At 41.3% G+C, this 20,593-nt stretch overlaps 1 protein-coding gene across 6 annotated transcripts; it reads right to left on the bottom strand.

Annotated features, from left to right (window-relative positions):
- Positions 1-624: 624 nt before the first annotated feature.
- Positions 625-15,805, bottom strand: LOC6583224. 6 transcript variants are annotated; one of them, XM_044009928.1, is made up of 3 exons: positions 13,871-15,805; positions 2,546-2,782; positions 625-1,422 (listed from the first exon to the last, which is right to left on the bottom strand). In XM_044009928.1, the coding sequence occupies exons 1-3, from the start codon at positions 15,540-15,542 to the stop codon at positions 1,301-1,303; spliced, it is 2,031 nt and encodes a 676-aa protein (XP_043865863.1). In that variant the 5' UTR covers positions 15,543-15,805; the 3' UTR covers positions 625-1,300. The 6 variants fall into 6 exon arrangements, with proteins under 6 accessions (XP_043865863.1, XP_043865864.1, XP_032587415.2 ...); XM_044009929.1 differs by having other exon boundaries at positions 625-1,419; XM_032731524.2 differs by having other exon boundaries at positions 2,546-2,779.
- Positions 15,806-20,593: the final 4,788 nt, after the last annotated feature.

Genomic DNA, 20,593 nt, shown 5'->3' with positions numbered 1-20,593 from the left:
AAACATGCCGCATAGGCATCCAATAATATACACCCCATACATACAAATACCGATACATATACATAGTCGATACCAACTTGCATCCCCTGGCCAGCTGAAGGCGTTAATAGGCGCTGCAATGCCAATAATTTGCAATTATACTTAATTGTAATTGTAATTGTTGTATGGCACAACAACTCGTAATTGAGTGTTGTCTCCTTCTTCTTCTCCTTCTACACTTGTTGCTATTATGTTGTTTTTTTAATTTATCGGCTTTTATTGAGAGTATTTGCTCATCGTGTATGTGTGTGTGTGTGTGTGTGTGTGTGTGATCGCCTGTGGGCATTATGTACATAACATTTTCGTGTTGGCTTAAACGATCGTTTACTTGGCTAAACAAATGTTTCGCTTGATGTTGCCCATTATTTGGGGTCTAATTGCTTATAGAGGCATAAATCTCTCACATAATTGTGTCAGAATATCTATAAATCGCCTCACACTCATATACCAAGTCAAGAGTTCGATATTTGTGCCTCTATTGAGCGTCTTTAAGATCAGTTAAAATTGTTTAAATTCGCGCTTAAATCTACATTTTATTTTAAGATATCGTTTGAGTATTCAAATGAAAAAATACAAAAAATTCGATTTAAATTAATAATTATTTTAATTTATTTATTTAAAATTGAATTAAGGAAAAGCAAAAATATTTCGTGGTGCAAACGATATCTACAATACGCCAAGTTTTCACCATTATTGCAGACTAAGTGAGAATCGCTTTAGTCAATATGATTAGATCAACGTAAATACATATAAATATGGCCTGTATAAATGGTGAAAATTGTCTTTGATATTATAATATATATATGAAGGTGATTATATATATATATAGTTGCAAATCCGTTTCGAGTTCGTATCGTCGCTTAATCTTAGACTACAAATTTACCAAAATCTCATTGTTTTAAGTGTGTGTATTACTTAGTTGGGCTAATATATATATCATCATATATAGACTCTAAGCATACATATTTATATTTTCATAGATCGTGTTCCATTGCTTATACTAAACGCTTAGCAGTTATGACAAATGTATTAAACTAATTATTTCATTTATTCACTTATTGCTGCTCCTTGGGAGCCGTATTAGGGTTGTGTGTATTTGTGTGTACGTGTATGCGTATGCGTGTGTATGTGTGTGTGTGTGCGTGTGTGTGCGTGTGGGGAGCGCTATGTGCTGCGGCTTAATATTAAGAAAAAATACTCAGTTCCAGTGCTCTCGATAGCTCCAGTAATTCTCCTCCGTCATCCTCCTTTGCTCCTCCAGTCAGTACAATATTCCCGGATGGACAGCGCCGCTGCGCTGAAAATAAACATTCGGATTGCTGCTCAAAGTGGGCTCCAGCGTCGTATAAAGATTCGTTTCGTCGGGTCGTATAAACATGCCTGCTAATGCGGAGAGAAAGAGAGAAGGTGAAGAAGAGACAGAGAGAAATGTGGATCAAGATAATGTAATTGATATTATAATTGTTGAATATTATTAATGTTAATAAATATTGTATATTATAATGTATAAGCTTTTATATATTAGATAATGCATTAGTACCACAAGTGAGTCTGAGATTAGGTGGGATTAGTCATCTGTTAATTATACTTAAAATATGTATGTAATTTTATTGGGGTTTGCAATAATTTTATCATTTTATCATAGAGCCAAGTAAGTGTAAGGGATAAGCTAGTCGAGATTGGTCGACTCAGCAGTTATAATGATTTTCAGGCATCTATAGCACAAATTGAACTTAAGTCTCAATTCTGTTTAAAAGATGTTTAGTTTTTCAATCCTAATCTTACGAATTTGAATGAACTAGTAAGGGATATCTACTACGTCATGTGATATGTTTTGCTTCAGCAGCAAGCAGAGAGTTGACAGAGTTGACATAAGACAGAATGCTTTATATACAAGTAACTGAGTTGCTTTTCTTCTGGTTACAAGTTTAAAGCTCAGCTAATTATATTGTAATTAAAGTAAAATGCTGCCACACTCTAAATACATTTATAATGAGCGGCGCAACGCAGCCCTGAGCGCGATGGTATGCAGCTAGACAGTAGACTAAAATAAGACTCTTCTGCTTTAGCGCATTATGTCTAGTTGGAAATCAATTTATGTTTAAAGAAACTAGAACCATAGATTGATTTTCATACATTATTTATAATGTTTTATTATGGTTATGTATAAAAACTCCAGTAGACGGTAAACGGTACTCAAATATTTAATCAGTTTACTGACAGAGTCTAAATTTATATACATATATATATAGCTTTGCTTGTTTTCATAAAATTGAACTAGTAAGCGGCTTACTTTTGTTAGTAATACTTGAATACAATACAACATTGTAAACGATATTCGATCTCTTTTGTTACTACTACTACTATATATATTTTTTTTTGTGTTCAAGAATTTTTCTTTATATTGTTACAATACAAAACTTGGCCGTTAGTAATCTACGAAAATACATAAACAAAAGTTGGTAGCTAAAGAACATGTAGAACTAAACAACGTTGTTGGTATTACCTGGGGCATAGCGCAGCGTTTTGGCCAATTGCGCTGCCTGTGTCATGGAGGTAATCGAGTTACCCAGCTGTTTGAGGGTCAACGGTGTGGCCAGCTGTGTGGGCGGTGCGGGCGGTGGAGGCGGTGGTGGTGCGGGTGGGTAATAGCAGAACGGGTGCGCGCTCAAATGTGCTGGAAAATAGTGATACATACGTGTATAGCTCGGCGGTGCGGCGGTGACCAAAGCGACTCGATCTGCTGGCCCGGAACCCATAGTTCGTGTGCAAGGGTTTTGTAGTGTGAGTGTGTGTGTGTACGTGTGCGTGTGCGTGTGTGCAGTTTATCGATAGTGATTTTCCATACCAAACCAAAATTTTAAGCCCAGCCGTGACACAGACACACACACACACAGAGAGACATATGCATAAATACATATATGGAATAAACATATTTACAGTAATTATTTTGTTGTGCCACACATATAAAAAAAAAGGTATATGTATGTATATATATATATGTAGATATTTTTTTTTTTAACAATAAATGTAAATTTAATTAAATTTCAATAAGGTAAAATACCGGAAGCATAACCAAAAATGAGAGAAACATTCGAAATGATTGATGAATAAAATAATACAAATTACAAAAACAACATCGCATGATTATGTAATGTATGTTGTGTGTGTGTGTGAGCGTGCGTGCGTGAGAGTCGTGAGCGTGACAAGAATTTTGAATGCATGATGTTGACAATTCGATGAAGGAGACGATTTGATATTTGGTTTTTATGTTGCAGCCGTTGCAATGAAATGTTTTGTGATGTGTTTAGACGATGATGATGATGAGCATGATAGTGTGTTGGCGATGATCATGTTTTGATGAGTTGACAAAAATGATATGGTAGAAAAATATGAATATATAGTATATGCATTATATATATGTATGTATAAATGTAGGAAAAATTGAGTGCAAGGTAGCTTAGATCGAAAACTTAATGGCGAATCATAAAACAGAAATTTCAAATAGATGTCACAATTTTCGCATTGGGCACAGATTGCGGCCCTAACCGCTGACCAAGCTGACCACGCTGACCCGACCGCTGGCTAGCAACCCAAATACCAAATTACTCTGCCATATTTCACACTCTCGACTCTCGACTCTCGACTCTCTGCTGTCCGCTGTCCGCTGTCGGCTCTAGAAAAGGCGCCAGCTGTAAACAGCAATTTATGAGCTTAATGATGTCAAATCTGTGCGCGAATGGAGCTAAAACCTTTCGTGTCAATGGGCCAACATAATATTATAACACCCTCAAGCCATAGAGAAAGTCTTCGTGCTGTTGATTGTGGCTCGTTTATCGCATTGAGCAAAACCCAAAGCGTTTTTCGTAGGAATTCAAACATAGTTTTTGCTATTACAGTTTTTGTGCGACAAGGTCATTAACAGCACATCGATTCGTACGACGCTTTCAACTTTATCATTCCAATCACGCTGACCGACTCGGCCAGATCTTCGACTGTTTATATAACTCTATTTGTTTTTTTGTTCAACCAACAAATATTTCAAAATTCAATCTCTGATAATTTCTCGTTTATTACGTGCTTTGGGAAAGATATTTTGATAAATGAATCGAAAATGTTTTATTGTTTTATGAGAACTTTTGTGTTATAATGACTAGAAATACATTATAAGTGTGTGCGCTTCAAAGCAGCAAACTGAATGGTTAGAGAAACGCCAAGAGATAACTGAGTCGAAAGACATTCATCATTAAGAAACAAATATGGCATCAGTAAGCTATAATGCTGAACCATTCCAATAAACTATTAAATATGAAAATATATCAAAATACATTAAACTGTATTAATATGCATTTATAAATATATATTTGATTTCTTTTAAATATATATAAGCCTATATCTAACATAATTAAGCGTATATTAAATATGTAAAAAGTCTTTTGAGTTATGAATGAAAGTAAACACACAAAGGAGAAATGCGCCAAAATACGACTTAATTCCAGCTTTCATGTATTGAAAACTCGTTCGATTGCAGCAATAAAATTCACTTCTGATTGCATTAATAATGCATTATTATATGCAGCTAACTTGTCCTAATCAAGCAACTACTTCATCAAGTTTGCCGCTTAAGTCTTTTGTTTGAGCACGCCTTGAGCTCCACACTTTTTTGGACTGAGCACGAGCTTATCATTAGAGTCAACTTATATAGAGGTATTTGCGTACATACCCTTATAAATATCACTTAAAATGCAAAGCCAAACAAATGGGAGCCAATCAGCAGTGAGCGCCTTGGCGAGCCTAAATCAGAGCCGGGCATGAGAATGCTGTCGCTGTTTGCTGCCCGCTGCCCGCTGCCTGCTGCCTGCTGCCTGCTTTTGCAGACATGCTTATAAATTATGATTATCATATTTTCAACAGCTTGCAGGCCAAAGTAACACACACAGACACACACATTTATAGGGTACACACAGTAAAGTATGTTAATGACATAAAAACCGAACAAAAATAACAGAGACTGAGATAAAAAGAGAAAAACACGTAGACTCTAGAATTGCTAAACTGGACACTGGGACTGGGATTTCTGCTGCTGCTGCTGCTGCTGCTGTGAGTGCGACTGCAACTGCGACTGCTGAACTCTTGACAGTGTTAAATGCAGCAGTTACACACATGCGCCATCTATCTGAGTGTTGGCTTTGCTTTAGCTTTTCTTCAGCCCCTGGCCCCTAGCCCCTACCCCGCTCCGTCTCTGCTGCTTCACTGTCTTGGTTTTCTAATTAACTTAGAACAAATACTGCAATTAAGCTCGCTTGTTTCTGCTGCCTGGCTGCTCTGGCGGCGCACGAGCTGTGAATCTGGAATTATGTGTCAGAAAATGAAAATACATGTGTAAACGTGCACATGTGTGTGTGTGTGTGCTCTATGTGAGTGTGTTTGCATGCACATTTGCAAACTAGTTTTCAGCTGTGACTGCTGCTGCTGCTGCGGCTGCTGCTGTTTTGCCGCCAGCTGAAGCGGCAAATTTGGCTTAATTCTTGGAGCACGGCCAACGCTGCTGCTGCTGCTGCTGCTGCTGCCGCCTGACTTCATTTGGAGCTCAGCAAATAAGATTTCTAGTTACTAACTGCGCACTGAGCGCACATTCTGGCAGTGCTAAAACGTCTGTCAGCTCGCTTTACAATTATGAATTATGCTCGCTTGCATAAAATATGCCACTTTGTGGCTGCTTCTGCTGCCACATGCTCAGCTGTCTATTCTCTTCACCGGCAACAGCAACGACAACAACAACAGCAGCAACGACAACAAAAGCAAAAACAATAGCAAAATAAGCGGCTAATTAAGTGCAAATATGTATGACCAGGCTCAGCGGCGCTGCCCTTCCTTCGTGCGTGTTTCGCAGCGCGTTTGTGTTGGTGCATCCGCGTTTGCATGTGTGGGCGTTCGACTCACATCCCGCTAAAGATGACACTGACTGATGACAGCGATAGTGACTGTCACTAAAATACTTAATCACAAGAAAAAAGAATCTAGCTAAAATGTTTACTTCTATTGTCTTGTATTAAAACTTGAATAATTATTTTTCTACTACAATTATTAATTTGTATATTATATATATATATTATATTATGTATTATGTAAAATGGTGTAGAACACAAAAAACTCCTTGGAATACGTTAATATTATAATATATATATATATATCAATACTCATGTTTGATGACTGTCTAGTATTAAAAGTTTTTTAATTCCTCTAACTCTATGATTTCTTGTAAATTTGCTCTTATTTATTCAAAGTATTTATTGATTGATTTTGATCAAATTTGGATATGTATCTAGGGTAAAATCGTTTTAAAATTCGATGTCTAATTCTGTTATTTTTTTTTTAATATGCAAATTTTATAGTTATGCCTTTCTAGTAAAGCTATTAAAAATCTTCTTCGAATTCTAAGAGTTTTTGGAAATTTTATATCCTATTTCATAAAATATTATGGAATTTTGTATAATAAATGTTTGTATAGCAAAAGATCTATTTAATATAATTTTTTTTTGTATTTGATTTTGAATGAAAAAAAAAAAACGGCTTGGAATATATAAAATATAGAATTATTATTATAATTTTTTCAAAATTAGTTTATAATTGTAAATAAATATACTATTTATTTAATTTAAAAAAAAAAAAAAAATATTTAAAATTTGCTTTCAATAAAATGAATTATTTAGAGCTCAAATGATATATTTCTACAAAATGCATTTTTCTTTGCGATTTCAGCTAACTAAAATATTTGCGCATCGCAATTATTGCTCATCTCTATTGACAGTCAGCTAACCGCTAAAGTTTTTCCACGTTTTGCATTTTGCAGTTGTCGTTTACGGGAAGTTCTCGGATCTAACCGCCTTCCACACTCACTCTCCATAGCCCTCTTTCTCTGCCTCTCTCTCTCTCTCTCTCTCTACCCTTCTCCCTTCTCGCTCGCACACACTATCGCTGGCAACAAGTTAAAGTTAAACCAACTGCCGCACGTTGACTGATTGCTACGTGCAGATTGTCATTGTTCACTTTTCATGTTGTTGTTGCTGTTGTTGTTGTTGTTGTTGTTGTCGTTGTTCTATCCGTATTGCCAACTATTCTTATTGTTGTTGCTTGTTGCTACATACTTTGCAGACTTGAGTAATTTCCTTGGCGAGCGTCGAGTTTTTCCTTATTGGTTCTGGCTCTAGCTGCAGCTAAAGCCACATCTGAGGGGTCTGCTGCTGTAACTCTAAGGTCTCTGGTCTGGGGTTCTCTTCTCTGACTGTCTATGTGTGCGTCTGTGTGTGTGTACTTCGAGAGTGAGTTGCCAGATGTTGTGATATCACGAAGCAGCATTATAACTAATTGGCCACGTTCGTTGGGAGCTCTCTGTGTAGAGAGTTCATTGTCATGAACGTGGCTAGTGGCAGCTAGCGAGCGCTTGGCCACGCTCTAGGCGGAAGAAAAGCATTTTTCACATGCCCACAACGCGCTCAGCGGCTCAACAGCAATTTGCATATTTTGGGCAAGGGCGTATGACCTTCAAATTGCTACAATTCAATTTGCATTAAGTGCGTGCTGCCCCCACCCCAGTCAATGCTCGATGCCGTAAAGTGCTGCGTTGCCAGCGTCTTGGCCAATTTAACGTAATAATTTAACGTATGCAGTTGGCATGGCTCATTGGCTCTTGCTGTGGCTGTGGCTGCTGCTCCACTCGCTTGGCTAACTGCCTGGCTGACTGCTTCAATCGCTTGGCTTTTCCGCTTTCGGTTTCATTGCAACAATTCGGAACTGGTTATCGATTACGTTTACAACGTCGTCCAAGTCGAGCTCCCAGTCGTCGTCGGCAGCGACTGCGGCTGCTGCTGCTGCTGCTGTGGCTGTGGCTGTGGCAGCTATTTCTAGGCAAAACTTAAATATCATCCAGCTAGAGGTTCAGGCTCGACTTTGAGTGGGGCGCTGTTATTGCTGTTATTGCAAAACCGCTATAATTTTGTGGTAATATACAGCGACGCTCGTTTCAAGCACGTGCTGCAGCATTTACTCGACTCATATATTAAGTTACGAACACATACATACACACACACACTGGCACACAGATACTGTACAGATACTCAGCAACACGTACTTCACAGATTTGTACGTTACGCCATAGTCATCGCCGTCGCCGTCGTCGTCATCGTTCTTTGCGGTCCATTTTCTGTGCGCCTCAATTTGATTTTTGTTTTTCAATTTCAAGTTCGTTGCCTAAGTCTTTGGTTTTGTGTGCTTTGAAGAGGGCTTAGAACAATTGAGGCTAATCGATTTTTTTCTATTTTTTTTTTTTTTTATTTTTTTTTTTTTTTTTTTTATTATATTTCTGACAGCTGATGCTGGTCAACGTAATTCAATGAACCACTCGAAGCAATAAAGTTGGCTTTTTATTATTAGTGCTTAAAGTTGAAGAATTTGACGAAATAAAAGTCTTGACATAAGCGAGAGAGATTGTCGATTTGCAAATACAAAGTAAAACTATTTATAATTCGTTAAGCATCTTTAGGTTATCCTAGCCCTGCCACACGCACAATTTATAAATGTTTTCGGGCGAGCAATCTACGCTTGAGCAGCTTATTAATTATCTGTCTATAGCTAACAAGAAAGCCAGCCGAAGGTCAATGGAGCTTGTTTATACGGCCGATTGTATTACACGATCATCAAAATCATTCACAAGCTGAATTTGGCCAAAAACTTGTTTGTTCTACGAAAAGAACCGTTCTATTGTTGAGCCCTGATGCGGTAAAGGGTAAATTTAAATAAAAACATTTATTTCTAACCGTTTCAGTTTATAATCTACTTTCGGTATGCGAACTGATTCCGATTAGAATGTTGGGGATTGTCGATAGGGTGTGAAAGCTTGCAATTTGTGTAACAAAAGAGTTTTGGCAATAGACTAGTTGGCTTATTGACACAATTCTAGGCTAAGACGATTCGATTATGTATGGACTTTAGCGAGCTATGCTAATTATAACAGAACTTTCTTGCTTTCGCGTTGTTGACTCAAGCGATCAAAGTCATTGAAGAATCGATCAGCCTCTCTCAAGTGCTTGAGCTGTTGGAGTTGTTGGAGCTGTTGGAGTCGGCACAGTTAAATGGATATGCCAGAATGTGGCCTCCTCTGACGGCTTAGTGTATAAGTATTGATATATCCCATAGATAAACATGAGCGCACAAGACAAAAACTTCCGCGACAGCGCTCCAAGCCGCGCTTAACCTTCCCAGGTACCAAGCACCAGGCACCCAAGTTGACAACAGCAACAACAATCAATGAATTAGCATTATTGTTGTAGTTGTAGTTGTGGTTGTAGTTGTTATTATTTGTGTGATTGCGATTGTTATTGTCGTCGCTCGCTGCAGCATTGGCTTGAATGATTGATTTTATATATGTAGCTGCCTGGCATAAAGTCACTCAATAAAATTACGAAAAAATGCGCTGTCGCAGAGAACAAAGGCCAACGGCAGATGCATCCACAGAGCCACCTTACTGACCAAGTGGCCATCGTCAGTTCAAGTGCCTGACGGCGACACATCATTGAAAAAACAACAGAAGAAGTAGTGAGAAGAGAAACGAAACGAGATAAGATGAGCACAAATCAACAGCAGCAACAACAACAACAATAAATGATTTCATCATGCAACAGCGACGGAAGTACCTAAATAATGGGATGCTCCACTAAGTACTTGATCACCTTAGGGCTTGGGTCTATAAAATAAATAAATATATCTATATATATTTATTTTTAAACAATTGTTCATTAAATCGACCTCATTTTGTATAGCTCAATTAAAGCTTTTGTGTAACTAACTGTCGAAGGTTTCTCCATTTAATTGAGCAGAAGCAGCGAAATCCTTGATGATGATTAAACATATATGAGATATTATGAGTTAGCCCCCTTTGACAACTGTTTATAGTATACGAAAATATAATATGTATATCATATGTTTATCTTTTTATAAACTATAGACCTGCAGTTTGTTGTCTTATTATAGCAAACCCACATAGTTGCTAAACCTCCCTCTGAGTATCTATTTTTGTGACTACGCCTGTCAACGCGTCGTTTGCTCCCTGCTGCGGCTGCTGTTGCTGTTGCTGTTGCTGCTGCTGCTGCTGTCGTCGTCATCATCAACATCGCTGTAGTTGTAGTTGTAGTTGTTACAACAATGCGCCTTCAATTAAAGCGAGCAACCTTGAACTCTTTTCAAGCGGTTTATGCGCGTTCAATCAACGGCAACGGCGACTGCTCATATCGGCCATATCGCGAGTCAGCAGCTCGAGCCGATCCTTGGTCATGTTGGCGACGCGTCGCAGCAACAATAACAAACAGCAAACAGCAAACAGAAAACAGCAAACTACAGCAACAGCAACCAGACCGGTGAGCTCTGCCCAGATAAAAGCGAAGCTGTAGCTATAGCTGTAGCTGTAGCTGTAGCTGTAGTTGTAGTTGTAGCTGAAGCTGTCAATCTGCGTTCCTCTGCCTCTGCCTGTGCCTTGCCTTTGCCTTTGCCTTTGCCTTGGCAATCATCGAGCGCGGCCTCTGCTCCGACCACGGACGGCTCCGGCTTTGGCTCATTCCTTGGCGTCAACGCCGTTAGCTGTCGTTTAGTTTATTGTTGCAAATTGCTCAGTGAATTATGTGCCGAACTGCTTACTGGGAACGACCACACACACACACACATACACACACACATGTTATGAGACAGGGCTTGACAGGAAATTTGATATTGTGGGTTTATTAGAAACCAATTTTACGCTGGGTTCCGTCTTACCTAAGAATGAACGAATGAACGAACGAACGGTTCATTTGCTAGCTCAGCGCTAAATTTCGATTTCAATATAATTTTCCCAACTTCTGCTGAAGACTGAAGGCACACAGGCTGAAAGCTGGGATTAGTCTCAAATGAGTTTGAAATTCATATTTATCAGCTCAATATGCCACACTAATTAGAGCTCGAGATAATTTAAAGTAGGCTCAGCCTGTTGAGAATTGGCTAGACTTTGATTTATATCCTAAAAGTGTCTTTTCAAGTTTGTTGCCTAAGTCTTTTGTTATCGCTCAGTCAGTTCACGTTGGTTTATGGAAATTAGTTTTGATTTCTTTTATTATCTTTTTCTTTTTTGCCGTAGCAGCCCACGTAGAGTTTCAGTTTTTCATTTTTAATTCTTTTTTTTTATGATTTTCATGTTACATTTTTGCCCTTAATCAAGCAAAAACCCTTTTGCCTGTGCCTCGCTCACTTCACTCAACGCAACTTAGCTCGACTCGAGTTGGCTCGGCCTGGCCTGGCCCGGCTTGGCTTGGCTTGGCTTGGCTCAAATCACAGCCACAACCCACACACATGCCATAGTCCGGAGCTGGGACGGGACGGGACGGGACCGATAATGTCAGCTCAGCTCAGCTCAGATCAGCACTCAGGCTGCTCCGTTTGCTTGTTAAGCCCTGTGCCAACTTTGATTTTAAGCTCTGTGTCTCCAGACGTTTGTATCTCTTGTTGTTGTTACTTTTTTTTGTCATACTCGTTGCTGTTGCTGTTGCTGTTGTTGGTACCCTCAAATGCACTTTCAATTGCAGACAGTTTGACGTATATATGCAGCTAGCAAAAGTACTATATCTTTCATTTATCTATCTATATATGTACCTACCTATATTTTGTCTCTCTGTCTGTCTGTCTGTCTGCTGTGTCTCTTTGTTTTGCTTTCTTTATGCAGCGATAGCCGAGGCCCAGACGCAGAGTGAGGCTGCCCACAGGTACTTGGCGCGAGACGAAGCGTTTCAGCTGTGGGCTGTATGGCTCCAGCTCCAGCTCCAGCTCCAGTTATACCTCTGCCAGTGCCATGTATTGGTTATACTTGCTTTCATGCGTGGCAAGAGCTTCACACACACGCACACAGACTTAAAGAGTCGTCGTCGTCAAGTAGCTACCATGTAAAATGCTTCCTACTTGAGCCCAGAGGCGCATTGTTATAATTCGGTAAATTATTGCAACATTTATACCCTAACCAAGAGAATCGTTATGTAAGCTGCTCGTAAGTCCAAGAATAGTGAACAATTACCAGTTGCATGCCTTCAAGGCAAATGGAGACGAAGACTAAGGACTTAAGAATGCAGACACATCAAATAAATTCTTAAATATTACAATAATTGCATTTAATTACAATGAAAGGAAAAGCGACTTGCATAAGGCAATAAATAAATTGAGTTTTATGGTCTCAGCTCCGTTTTACGTAAGGGTATTTCAGCTTCGTCGAGGCTCGACTGTTGATTGTTTGATGTAATCGTAAACTTTATGTTTTTCATTAATTAAATTACGTAAAGTGTAAAATGTGTTACATGTTTCGGACACGCACATCCATCGCCTGGCTCAGACCCCCTACCCCACTCTCTCTCTCTCTCTCCCTCTCTGTCTCTAATCTAATAGCACCCTGGTCAGCTGTTGTTGCTTGCATTAGAAAGCGAGCGTACAAAGGCCTTTGTTGTGTGTTTGTTTAGAAAAGCTAAACAAAAACATTGCCAAATATTTATTTTGTTCGAGTTTGATTTATAGTTCAGGCAGAAGAGCAAAAGCTGGTCACATTTTCACTTGCTCTTTGATGGGGGTTGCGAGCAGCTTCTATCAATGGACAATGACATTTAACACCTTTTAATGACCAGATGTGAAATCTGGCTAATAAATATATACCTATATAAATATACATCTGGCTTGATGGCTTCATTTGCACAATAATAATAATAACGACCCGAGCAGTTAACAAAAATGATTAAGAAAGCAGCAGCAACCGCAACTAAATCAAAAGACTTAGGCAACGAACCTGCGCGACGTTCTCACCGAAACGAAAATGAAAGCAGCCAGCCAGACTCGGGCAGACTCAAACAGAGTCAGGCCGCCAGGCAGCCAGTGCCAGTGCCAATGCCAATGCTAGTGCCAGTGCCAGTGCCAGAGCATAGACAAATGAAGAGAGAGATAGTCAAGCAGATTGTCAGACGGAGAGACTGTCAGATGGACGGATGGATAGCTGCTGCTGCTGCTGCCGCTGCCGCTGCTGCTGCTGATGCATGTTGTATGCTCTTTTTACACTCGGCTTACACGACGGCTCTTGAGAAAATTAATATGCCAAACAATTACGAGGCATGGTAAAACAATTTTAAGCCCAGTTAATGTCGCTGCACAGTGGTACGAAATATGTATACAAAATCAAATGTACAATGTACAAATAGTCAAACTCTGATGCCTATAGACTAACATAGTTAGTGGAGAAAGTAGAAGATATCTTCAAAAATTCTTTTGAATAATTAAATCCATAAGTTTTTCTTGCCACTGTAATAAAATGTGGCTTTAATTGTTTATCTAACGCTAAATTGTTGTGCCACTGTGCTATGTGTGTGTGTGTGTTTGCGTCTGTGTGTTAGCTACCGTTTGGAGATCAACTATGAAAGTTAAGACTTTTGCTTTTCTTTGGCTTTTGTTTTTAGAAAGAGCGAGCGTACAGATAAACAGCAGTTCAAGAGTTCGCCCCAAGGCGTGCCCCGCCCACTTTTGCTCGACATGTGTGCTGGGGCTGCCTCTGAGGCAAGAAAAGAAAGTTATTACAAAATCCACCGAAACTGACAGCTGACAAGGGCCAGAGTCACAGCCAGAGTCGGAATGGGAATCCGGGACAGCCGGTAGCTTGGGCTGGGCCTAATGCCGAATGCCGAATGCCAAATGTGATTAGATGCGGACAATTGTGACACTATTGAGTGGAATATTGAATGGAAAGCAGGTAAGCTGTGTTGGAGGGGGGAGGGAAACTTACCACCGCCGTTGTTGGCACTGGAGCAGTGCTTGGAGCTGAGGCCCTGGCCGGTATTCGTTGCGGAATTGGGCAGGCCGCAGCCGCTCATGACGCCGTACTTGATGGGCTTGAAGTGGAAGAAGGATGGCGAGTAGCCGGAGCCGGCGCGACTCAGCGAACTGAACTGCTCCTCGCGGTCCTCAACGTAGAGCCCCTCCTTGCCCATAGCCGCCAGCTGTCTGCCCTTGGGCATGAACATGACCAGGAAAACGGTGGCCGACGTGGCCACCAATCCAAAGGCGATGCAGGCGTCCTTATGTCGCTCGGCCACCGCCAGGCCGCACAGCATCCAGCCCAGCCAGATGGGAATCGCGCCACCAATCGCCAGCCCGATATATGTCGCCTCGCGATAGTTGTCGCGGATGCCCCGCGACTTGATCGCCAGCACCGCGATGAACACAATGAGGAACACGATGTAGATCAGCGAGAAGAGCAGCTCCGAGAACTGCGTCTTGCACAGCGGGATTAGCACGGTGCTCACCGCCGCGATCCGCGTGTATATCTCCGGCGTGCCGTCCAGCGTGGTGTAGGACGTCGGATAGAAGAGCGCCGAGTAGTTGGTCTGCGAGGCGACTGTCGTGGACAGGAATCCGCTGCCCATGACCGGCACGCTGGTGGTGTAGATCTCGGGCGGCTGTGTCAGCAGCCACTGCGCGCCGATGGCCACCTGGATGAGCAGGGCGAAGAGCAGCAGCAGGCCCTGGTAGGGGGCGGGCAGGTAGACGCCGCCGTTCAGGCTGATCAGGAACACGCACTTGACCAGCAGGGCGGCAAAGACCAGGGCGTAGGCCACGCCCACGCCGAAGCGTATAGCCCCGCAGCTGAGCAGCGTGGGCTGCGCAGTAATGACGGCGCCCAGCCCGGCGCAGGCGAACAAGCCCAGCAACAGCATCTGACCCAGAAACAGATGGCGGCGCGAGGGCGACGTGCGCCAGGCCTTGAACAGCACAAAGATCTCGAAGGCGCCCATCATGAGCATCGTGAGGCTGGCCAGCACCAGCACCGGCACCACCCACACCTCCTTGCGCAGGCCCGCGAACGGCAGCTGGGTGGTGGACACAATGCTGGGCGGTGTGGCGGTGCCGCCGCTCGTCGTGGCACGCGGCGTGTTGGCGGCGCGTGCGCGGGCGCCCTGGCTGCGCGTGGGCGTGGCTGGCGTGGTGGTGGCGGTGCTGCTGTTCCTCCTGCTGCCGCTGCTGCTGGTGGTGCTCGGTATCAGTGTGGGCACCACAAAGAACTCCGTGGACATTTCCAGGCGCGCCGCACTCGAGATATTTACCTCGGGCACATTCAGATCCTCGCGGCGCAGCAACTGCTTGGCGCTGCGTCGTGGTGCAGGTGGTGTGCTAGTGGTGCTGGAGGTGGTTGTGGTAGTTGTGGTGGTGGTGGTGGTGGTGGTGGTGGGAATGCTGCTGCTATTCGCCTTTAACAGCTGATAGGCATTGCGTTCGCGTTCGCGCTCTTGGGCGGAGCTGGCGCTGACGCTGGTCACCAGGCGAACGCGTCGCCAAATGTTGTTGTTGTTGTTGCCATTCGAGTTTGGATTGCGCGCCGCCGGCGTCGCCGCGATTAGCTGCAGGATGAGCAGCAGCAAGAGCAGCAGCCTGCTGGCCTCGATCCAGCTCCTGGCCATTGCAGTTTGCAGTTACGTGACAACTCAAATGCTGCACATGCTCGCGCGCGCACACGCACAGACACACACACACACGCACACACAAATACACACGCACACACGTAAGTAGTAGTTAAAATAAACGCAGAGGCACACACTCGCGATTTGGCTGTCGTTTTACGTGTTATTCTTCGTCTTTCTTCGTGTTATTTCTCGACTTCGACTTCGTCTTCGTCTTCGTCTTCAAGCGCGCTCACACGTCCGCTCGCCAGGCCCAACCAACATTGACTGGCGTCTTCGAGCGCTCCGCAACTTCGGCTTTGGTCTCTGGCTCAGGTTCGTACCTCGAAGACGTTTGAGCTTGAGTTTGAAGTCAACCAAGTCGTAGACTCGCTTGCAACTCATACAAATGCTTTGGTCTCTGTTCTGCTCTGCCCAGCGCTGCTCTGCTCAGCTCTGCTTTGTCTGTCTGCTGGCGAATTGGAGCTTGTTATAGAGAACACTTTCATTCGTTCTGCATATGTGAATAGTTTGGCTTGGCGCTGTGGCTCTGACTGTGACTGTGACTGTGAGTGTGAGTGTGTGTGTGTGTGAGTGTGGCTGAGGCTGTGCCTGGAAAGTGCTATTAGCCGCAGTCAGCCACATTTACCTCGCTTACCACTCGCCAAAATGGGCCCAACAAAAGGCAAACAGCCACACAAAGGCGGTTGTAAATCAAAAGCCAGCTAATGATATATCGATATAGTCCGCTCAGCGGAGGCCACTGCGACGCGTCGCGGCTATATATACTGATCGGCGAGTTTTATTGTTCCCAAACACCGTTAGTGCTAAGTCGTTCGTTTACACTTGCGATTCCATTATAATGTGCTCAATATTTGAATACACAAATTTCCCAATTACTTTTCGACTATCAACTGAAAGTTTAGAGGGTAATATACAAAAAATTTAAATTGGTTATAGAATTATAGATTATAATCGTTTTTATTTACAAATCATCGTTAGAAGAACTATAGACTGCCAATTCTTAAAAAAATAAAATGAAAATATATATATATAAATATATTTTTTAATTTTTCAAACGATTTTTAGAGTTAATTTAATTCTTCTAATTTATTTATTATTATTAAAAACATTTAAATAAATATATATGTACATTTTTACCTATATTTTTTAAGCATTCGCAGTCAATAATTATTATTGGAATATCTTTATTTTATATTTCCATTGTTTTAAACATTCCAAATTATTTAAAAAATTAAATTTTGTCTTATTATTAATTTTTTTATTTTTTTATTTTATTTTCAAGTTCGTGCAAATAAAGTATAATAATTTTTTTATACATCTACATCATTTATTTTCTTCTTAAGAATTATTAGTAACTTTTATCGGAATCTTTTGATTTTTGATTTTTTATATTTTTAAGTAATATTCCATCGAAATATTTTCATATTTTTAAATGTTATAACGAAGAGAACTTCAGCATATTCGAGCTTCAGCCATTAGGGTTTTCATAGATTTCTTTCGAAATTTCTTTTTCAAGTGTAAGCACGGCTTCAGTGGGCTTTACTGTCGTCCAGTGGTCATTGGTCATCCGAAAACCGTATCCATTTCCATCCATATTTGGCACAGCGCACAACGAGCCATTAGCCGCAGCAAATGTTATGTAGATCGTGTCGAGTCGGCGCGCTCTGTTGGCGGCTGTTGAGCAGGTTAACAGGAGCGGGGGTCGCGGGGGTGGGAGTCAGAAACGGTATCGTTAGTAGAGATCTGTCTGAAACTGCGGCCGGCCGTCTGACAGTCCCTGCCCTGTTAAGTTCGACTCAGTTCTCCATTATTGACGTAAAGACAGGTAAATAACCTTTCGGCATTCCCCAAAACACTTCTGTCCCGTCACATAAATGAAGGCGTACTACAAGCTGTGCTGGCCACTCGCCCTCGGTCTCTCATTACACAGTGTACTGCATGCATTATATATGACGAATTGGCAGAAGTAGGTGTCAGCCGACTGTCAGCCATTCTTATTCATACTCAAATTCTTACTGCCATCGCATTTATCTTATTATCGATTCTTGAGAGCTCTGCCATACTCGCACAGTAGCTTTTCGAGCTGAGCTATCGTGGGAGATGTATCGGGAGAAAGGTAAGTATTAGATAAGTAGCAATAATGGAACTTGAAAACCTGGTACAATTGAGACGGAACCCAAACAATCGATGATTTATAATAGGTAAATTTTACTACGAATATTTATTTAATTTTATTACAATAGTTTATCTCACTTACTACTCAAAATAAAATAAAATTTTTTTTTAAATTTTACTTTACATAATTATTCTCAAGTTTGGTAGACTTAAAGACTCTGTAGATGCTCAAATATGTATTTAGAATATAATATTTAAAGATTCTGTTCAAACTTAACCCCAGATCAAATCTCTCTGTCTTCAGGCAAAGAAAAAAAAATATTTTGTTGACGTACGTTATAACTATAATTAATGGCAACAAATAAAGCAAGCAAATATATTAATCAATCTATAAACAAATTAAACATTTATAACAGCGGCAGGCCATAGGCGATTTCATAACTGGCTCGAAAATTCTAGAGTTCGATAATCGCATATGCCTCGCTGTAAATATAAAGTTTAGCCAACGGCCATTGAAATGTGAGATGAAGATAATTAATTCTTTGGCTGCGCACGAGCCAAAACTTGTGAAGCCGTTGTCAGGGCTGTGCCAATCCTGTCCGAGAGCACTCGATCGTTATTAATGCAATCTCTCTCGAGATTGTCAATGGGCCGTACGGAAATTCGATCGAGGCAGCCAAGCGACTAAAGCGCAGTCTTAAGCAGTACTTACAGAGATTTAACTGAACAGTACGAGGAATTTGTGTAATGTGGCCAAGAGGGAGCCAAAGCCGAGGATTATGCTAATGCTAAAGAGTTGAAGTACTTCTCATATGCGGGGCGAGATTTTAATTAGAGAGCCCGAAGATACAGTTATTAAAGCAACTTAAGCTCGGATTAGACCCGCCTTGACTTTGACATGACGCACTGAGATTGCAATTAAGGAATTTCTCAACTGGAAGCCAATCTTAATAGCTGAGAAATTAGAAAATCGTATTAGAAAAGCAAACTTGAAATTATTATTATTATCAGCGCAGGCTGATCGCCTTGGCTCTATGACAAATCTCAGGCACTTATTTACCTTTGCGCAGTTCTAAGAACTCTTCTGGGCCCAGAGGTTGGCTCAGCTGCTCGGCTTGGCTGATCAGAGCGGCATATCTTTTGAACGCCTTAATTTATTGGCTACAAGACGAGCCGGCGCCAGGGTCAAAAGTCAGACATGGACGCCGTTTGAATTGTAAATTGTGAATTCTGAGTTGTGAGTTGTGAATTGTGAATGCTGGCCAGACGCTTATATTTGGATCGTAAAACATTCTGATATTAATTTCGGCAATGAAATCGCAACGTGCTGCAGAAGATGCTGTGCATAAATCATTCAAAATGAATTTTCAAATTTTAATTTAAACCAGTTGCACAAGTGCATTGAACTTGTACGAAAACTGAATACAACAGCAACAGTATCAGCAACAACAACAACAACAACAACAATATTACAAGAAGATATTGCCCGACTACTCGTAAAGACAAAAGCCGTTGGCGAACTTATTTATTTATCAATATATTGTGCGTACCCGCACCGCCTCTGGTTTGCCTTTGAGCTGATTGTCGACGTCATTGGGACCGAAACTGAATTCTGATTTATAAGCATGCATCGCGAGCACTCTCCAGCAGCAGCAGCCGCAGCAGCCCCCTCACCCCCTACGCGGCCGCCTTCATGCCGCTGCCCTTACTCAACGGGGCTGCGCTTTAATCACGTGCGTGCAATGCGCACATGATGCGACTGCTCCCCAATCCCATACCCCATGCATGCCTCAAGCTCAGCTCAGTGCCGATGCTCATGTCGATGTTGTTCTGGTGTTGCAAATGCTGCCAGGGCAAACACCCAGCCACTCAGCCAGCGAGCTAGCAAGCGAGCCCCTCTTACTATACTGGTAAAAATTTTAAGTTAAGTAAAGCATTTAATGAGAATAATAATAGTAATATTAATACTATTATTATTTCAAGTTGTGAACTTATTAATGATTGCTGATGAGAAAATTTCTAGGCTTAGGAAATGGCACTGCTTTCTAGTATGTACATATGAGAAGCGCATAGAAAGCTAATGAATTCCAATTTATTATTTTCTAACTGCTCCCTGATTCATACGTATACATACATTTTTCATGAATATTTTATAAATTCAGACAGATATTTTTAATAATTTTGATTTTAAAATAAATTGATAAATGAGTTTAGACGCCTACTTTGATAAACAAATCTTAAAGTATATTATTATTTTTATTATTAATACAACTTTTAATAATATTTATAAATATTATCAACATTATACGAGTGTTTATAAACGATATACGAGTTTTTATAAAACACTTTTAGATTATTATAATTAATTTGAACCTATTTAAATGTATATTTATTATAGATATGAATATTTAACATGTTCAGATTACAAGTGATAATGCGCCAATACAGAATATCTTGCATATGAGTTTAATTACGTGATATACATATATTTTTAGTATTTCATAACCTCTACCTAAACATACGCCGCGCATAGTGGCCCATGATAGCCATTATGCAGCAGCTCGGGCTGTGCCGTTGTGTGTGTGTGCGCGCATGCGTGAAGAGTCCGTTTTAATCGTTGCTTGGCCATCGAATATTTCTTCGCCACGACGTCGTCGACTTGGCTCGTAAATCCGGCGTATAAAAGGCACGTTGTGCGCTCCATTGGCCAAGCGGCCATTGTTATAGTCTTTGGCTAGCTGAGCCAAGCTGCACTGGGCTGGGCTGGGCTGGGTTGGGTTGAGCTCGTTGGGACTGTGACTCCGACTGCGACTGCGACGCTGACCGAGGCCAGGCCATCGTCTGCTTACCAAAGGCTGATTTACTATGATCCGCTTGAGTTTTATGTGCAGAAAGATAACATTTTTAAGATATTGACACCTTGTTAGGCGTTT

Source organism: Drosophila mojavensis, unplaced genomic scaffold (genome assembly GCF_018153725.1).
Source record: "Drosophila mojavensis isolate 15081-1352.22 unplaced genomic scaffold, ASM1815372v1 contig_74, whole genome shotgun sequence".
Lineage (NCBI taxonomy): Eukaryota > Metazoa > Arthropoda > Insecta > Diptera > Drosophilidae > Drosophila > Drosophila mojavensis.
Note: the sequence above shows the minus strand (reverse complement) of the source record. Positions and strands in the feature narration are given on the sequence as shown.